This window comes from Mauremys mutica, chromosome 2 (assembly GCF_020497125.1).
Source record: "Mauremys mutica isolate MM-2020 ecotype Southern chromosome 2, ASM2049712v1, whole genome shotgun sequence".
Classification (NCBI taxonomy): Eukaryota; Metazoa; Chordata; order Testudines; family Geoemydidae; genus Mauremys; species Mauremys mutica.
Window position 1 is genome coordinate 222511245 of NC_059073.1, and position 6000 is coordinate 222517244.

Here is a 6000-nt window from a genome sequence, read left to right on the forward strand (position 1 = left end):
CTGTCTCAGGCAATCTGGAGGAGGAAGCTGCTTGACTCAAATGTAGAAGAGTCAAGAGGTGGACCTGGGGGATGAGGGAGGGGAGTAGATTGGGACAAGGAGCCTGAGGGTAGGAAGACTGGGACTGGTGGGGAGAGGAAAACTGTAAGTTGGGGTTGGAGGAGACTAGGACTGGCTGGGCAAGGAGACTGGAACTGGAACAGGGTAGCACTGAAAATGACAATGCTCACTTAACGAGCAACTACAGGTGCTGCTCCACCTATAGGAAGCTTCCTAGGATGGCAGATTCTCCCTAGGGTGGATGGGGGCAGACAGACCAAACCTGCATGGTGCTGCAACTCACTCAGATTTGTCCTGGCTTCCCCACCATCCAACATTAAATACTTAAAATCTTCAAATACTTGAAAGCCTGCCCCCCCCCCCCAAAATGGATAAAGATTGTTCTCTCTTGCCACAGAGGGCAGGACAAGAGGCAGTGGGTTCAAACTACAGCATATCAGTTTGAGATTAAATCTCAGGAAAAATTTCCTAACTATAAGAACATTAGGACAATGGAACAGACAGCCTCGGGATGTATGAAAGCTCCTTCACTGGAGGTTTTCAAAAAGAGGCTGGCTAGTCATCTGTCTTGGATGGGTTAGGCACAACAAATCCTGCATCTTGGCAGGTTGTTAGACTAGATGACCCTTGCGGGCCCTTCTAGCCCTATGGTTCTATGATTCTATGAGTACCTTAATGGCATTTCCTAACTTTAGAGTACTTGCCTTTGCAACCATAACATAGTTATTTGTGTGTAATTCTGTATAGGTTCCAGGGAAGGCCCTAGACTAGCTGCCAGCAACTGTCACCCTAGGTGAACCATGCAATCGACGCCCCCACCCCCAAACCCTAAGGTCCCAGCAGATCTAGGCTGAGGTTTTTGGTAACTGGGAAACATTTTGACCCTTTTTTCCTTTTAATGTTTTTTAAGCGTGTTTTTTTAAACAGAGGCTTAATTATTCAGTTTGTTAGTCCGTCCGTCTGTCCAACCAATGGTTCTGAGATCAGATAAAATAGAGACACAAAATTTTCAGAATAGATTTGTACACAACAGCTAGATGATATATCAGTACAATTTCAAATAAAAATGCATTAAAATGTTAATTATAATTTTTATTATTACAAATCCAGCATCATCCATTACACTATCCTGCTTTGACTGGCATTACCACCACATCCAATATAGAAAGAAATAAGAAAACTCTTCAGTGAACGTTAACCTGTATTTACAAAACACTCCGAATAAAAAACAATCTGTGCTCTTAAAACATGACTTTTCTTGCTTTAAGTTTTGAAAATTCAGTCACTAGTTCTTTTAGATGCACTTTTCCAGCTATTTCATGTTCTATTGACATTGTGGAAAGTCCAACAAGTCTCTCTTGCGCCATTGTTGAACACAGATATGTTTTTATCAATTTTAACTTTGAGAAGCTACGTTCCCCACTAGCTACAGAAACTGGCAAAGTTAAAAGAATGCGTAGCGCTATAAACATGTTTGGAAAACTGTGAGTTTATTTTCACAAACAAACTTCAGTACTTCTTCAGGAGTAGAATGTTTCTTAAGTCGTCTTTAAAAAGCCTGACGGTCACTACACAAATCTGTAGCATCAATGTCTTGAGTTTTCATGAGTCAATGCCAACTCCAGTTTTATACAAAATTCTCTTATCTGTTTTGCTGTTTTCTTTTGCAAGCTGTGGATATCATATAGAAAGCCAAATACTGACTCTAGCTGCTGGATCTGTTGAAATCTTTTGTCAACCGAGTGAATATCAGTATCAAGGACTGCAAAGTAGAAATTCACTTTGAACTTTTGTTTTGGGTGCTGAATGGGTGTGGCTCATCCTTCATATGAAAACTGCTGTTTCTTTTGCCGAATGCAAACTGGCTCTGATTCAAAGTCTGTCGGAAAGTCTATTTCTTCAGCAAGCTTGAGAGAATCTACCAGTATTCTTTCGAACCCTTCATCACTTCTGAATTCCTCCAGAATATTTTTAGTTTGCTGCAGTTTTTGAATAGCAGAATGTGTGTTTAAGTTCTTTTTCTGAAGTTGCTTATTAGTGAGGTTAATCTCGAAAATGATATTATACCACAAAATGAGTGAAGTCACATGTTTGAACTTGGAAAGGCCATTTGCAAGAGCTTCTGCATCTGAACGTTCTGTATTGCCAGATGATTCAGTAAAGGTAGTATCATCAGAAATTTCAATTAGGGCATCATAAATGTTTCCAAGTTCATAGTGAAGAGGCTTCAAAGCATCAATGCGACTCTCCCATCTTGTCTAACTAAGTAATTTCACAGTTAGAGAATTTACATGGTGAGTCAGAATCTCCCAACGGCATGTTGAGCCGGAGAAAAACACATAAACACGTTACACTAGGTCAAAGAAACTGCTTGCCTCCAAACAGCATCTAGCATCATCATTGACAACCAAATTCAGAGAATGCGCACTGCAAGGAACAAAAAAGACCCTAGGATTGATTAACATCATTCGCCTTCGACACTGAATATTGTAACCAGTTTCGATGAATTTCTTCCCCATTAATGAGTTTCCTCTTGTAATGCTGAGCAGAGAATTTTCTTTTATTTCCATCCTCAGGGAAGGGAAATTCATGAACTTGTTCGGGTCCATGTTCCATGAGAATTTGCTGCACACTGTCATCAGATCTGGGCCATGAATATGGGTCCCCATACTGTAACTTGTTTGTAGCTTCCTCATCCTTTCTTCCTTCTACTTCATTTACTTCAATTTCTGCATGTCTCTCTGAAGGTGAATAAATTTTCTCCATTTCCATATCAGTCTGATGCTGTGAGCTGCCTTCATCTAGAAGTAAGTTTCCATCATCTTGATGTTCCAAACTGCGTCCATGCAGATGTGAGCTAACCTCTTCTCCAAGTAAAATTCCTTCAGATGGATGCTGTGAACTGCTTCTATCTTTATTTGTATTAAAGAGAAGATATTTCAGGAAGGATCCCTGCTGTTTTGGATGGTTCTTTTCCTTCTCAGCCTTTCATTTACAATACTCAGTTTCCTCTTTCTGCCATGGGGCATTTGAATATTGTTATGTACTGTGCTCCCGACTGCAAGCATTATAGTGTTAAGGATGGCTGACACACCCACCACATGGTTGGCGATTTAAACCACATTGCAGCCATCCCAACACATCTTTTGACTGCTTAAAGGTTCAATGATTAGTAACATACACTCACTTACCTATTAAAACAGTTAGTTACAGTGTTTACATGGAAGCAAAATGACCTTTTTTGTTGTCATGACCTGAAACTGGTTGTTTGGAAAGTAATTCCCTTCCTCACCCGCTTGGAGTGTGACACCATCACTTTCATAGTCTATTAAGCATTAACGCTGTTACTTTTCTTTTATGGACCTTATGTATTACATGTGAACCAGTTATAACAAAGAAAAGAAAAGTTCATCATTACACAGCCCGATAATAACGCTAAGGTTTAATAACACTTAAAGATACTCACATTTTGGATTTATAATGCTGAAAGATGTTATTCTTTATCCTTTGGCACCAAGAAACACAATTTTCCACAGTATGCGCTTGATTCTTAACTATCTATCTGCGACATGTTAAAATGACCGTGTGATATGAATCAACTTGCGATATCTCCGCTCTACATGAATTTCTGGCTATGCGACCTTGATGTGTATTCGAGTTAGGTGTCACTAGTATTGCAGCTCTTGCCGCTGGTGGATGTGTTTCATTGTGGCTGAGTTATTGCTTATCAAAATTGCGGAGTGGGTCATCTTGACCCTATGTCGCAAATAGAATTTTTTTTGCCAAAATATTCTTTATTTTTGCAGTAAATAAAAGATTTGACATATTAATAAATTCTCAGAAATGTAGAGAAATGAACTATAATTCATATTCCCTCTGTATACCCACCAGAATTGGAAATAATGAGATCTTCATTATTGTATTTATATTTTTTTCATCTTTTTCATTTTTTTTTCCATTTAATTTTTTTAAAATTTGATTTTTTTCCTCTTCCCATTTAACTTGGCACCCTAGGCGACCGCCTAGTTCACCTATATGGATAGGCCACCCCGATAGGTTCTTATACCACCCACACTACCCTAATAGCGGAGTACTTTCCAGTAGTCCACTAAGCAGCATGACTAACTGTGTTTGTTCTCTCACTCATCCTCTTCCCAGGGGGAAAATTGTGTGCACAGTTTAGTGATTTGTTTTGTTAGCACTTTGGTTTGAGGTGGGTTTTTACTGTACATGCTGATGTGTGTGTGTTAGAAAAAAACAAGGTAGAGCGCTCCTTGCACTCGAAGCAGAAAGTGATAAGGTTTGTGAAGGAAAAAGAAAAAAAACATTTCTTGTTTTACTTTCTAGCTACAGTTTATGAGAGTAAAACCTTGGTGCATGTTTCCGCAGGACAGTGTAATATAATACAAGACTAGTTTGATTATTTAATGGGGGGAATCTCCACTAGCATAAAGCTGACAGAGGCAGTTTCACCATCTCCCATGCTATCTCTTATGCCTGGCGGGTATGGGGCTTATTGGGAGAAGAGAGGGGTGTCGAGGAGCAAGACTTTGCTGTGCCTGGTTCTCCACTGCCATGAAGTCATTGAGGGCCTTTTATCCCAGCAGCATAAGCTAACGCTGTCCCCTTGCTGCTTTAACTTATGCCAGGACTTGACAGCTGGGAATCAGAGAGCTATGACTGGCTCCCCCTCAGACCCTACCACCATTATAATTCTGTGCAATGTATAGTGAAGCCCATAGATTTTAAGTCCAGAAGGGTTCATTACAAACATCTAGTCTGGCCCTCCGAATAGCAGACTATATAATTTCACCCAGTAATTCCTGTATCAAGCCCAGTAATTTATGGTTGAGTAGAACATAGCAATTAGAAAGGCATCCAAGCTTTATTTTCTTACCCAGCTTATATATCACATTTCTATGATAGTAATTTGCCTGCTGATAGCACAGAGATCCATTCTGATGTTGGTGAACATGAGTAGTAAAGATTTCCTAGGACCAACAAACACTTACTACCTCTTTATCTTTGTAGGTACCACTACTATCCGTGGGGAACAAAGAACCATCCAACCAAAAGATGAGAACTTGCAAATCTGAACAGACTGGGTTTTTTTCTGAAGTCAAACTGCCCTTTCTTCAGCTAATATTGTGGATCACCAAAGGGATAATAAGATTTGCTCAAAATATATGGATGGGAAGGGATTCCAATGCTGAAACAAATGGGAGACAGCTTTCAAAAGACCTCACGACTGATGAACTTCAGTATGATACTTTTGTGGCAGCTTTGTTTACAGCATAAACTTCTTGCACTGTACAAGGGGAATTCTGTACATACTATTTGGGAAAATGCTTCAAAGTTTGTGCATTAGGAGAAAAACATAATTCCTGACAATGAATGCATATGTTCTATTTTTTTATTTTATTTTTTTAAAGAATTGTTGAATACTCAGGTTTGCTGGAGCTATATTTTAAGGCTCATAGTCAGGCTATCTTTTATAGCAAGAGAAAGAAATCAAAAAGGGAATGAGGCAGGAAATAAAATATTTTTAGGTTCACTGCACCAGAATTAGAAATTAGAAATTGATTCAACTATTAAATGTTTAAATGTAGCCATTTGGATAGTAGCAATTTCTAATGCTGGTATAGCACTAATTAATAGTCAGTATTTACAACTTGCACAGCTTCTGAGAATAATTGTGGTTTTTTAAATTGCAAATTTGAATACAATATCAGAATGTGTGTGTATATATGTACATGTTTTTTTTGTGTGTGTATATATGTATATCATATATATAGACATGCATATATTGTATAGATACGTATATGTAAAATATGTATCATGTATACAGTGTAATATACACACACATTTACTGTTTAACAGAAAATAAATAAGTAAACGAAACCAGTGCTTTGCTGCTAATCAAATTTGTAGTACTTAATG

At 38.5% G+C, this 6000-nt stretch overlaps 1 protein-coding gene across 5 annotated transcripts in view; it reads left to right on the forward strand.

Annotated features, from left to right (window-relative positions):
• The window catches only part of NEK10 (NIMA related kinase 10), a 156698-nt gene extending 150966 nt beyond the window's left edge, over positions 1-5732 (forward strand). For all 5 annotated transcript variants that reach the window (XM_045008102.1, XM_045008103.1, XM_045008104.1 and 2 more), the window contains one exon: positions 5092-5732. In XM_045008102.1, coding sequence (XP_044864037.1) covers positions 5092-5140 — 49 coding nt within the window. In that variant the 3' untranslated portion in view covers positions 5141-5732. The remainder of the gene's footprint in view (positions 1-5091) is intronic.
• The last annotated feature ends 268 nt before the right edge of the window (positions 5733-6000 follow it).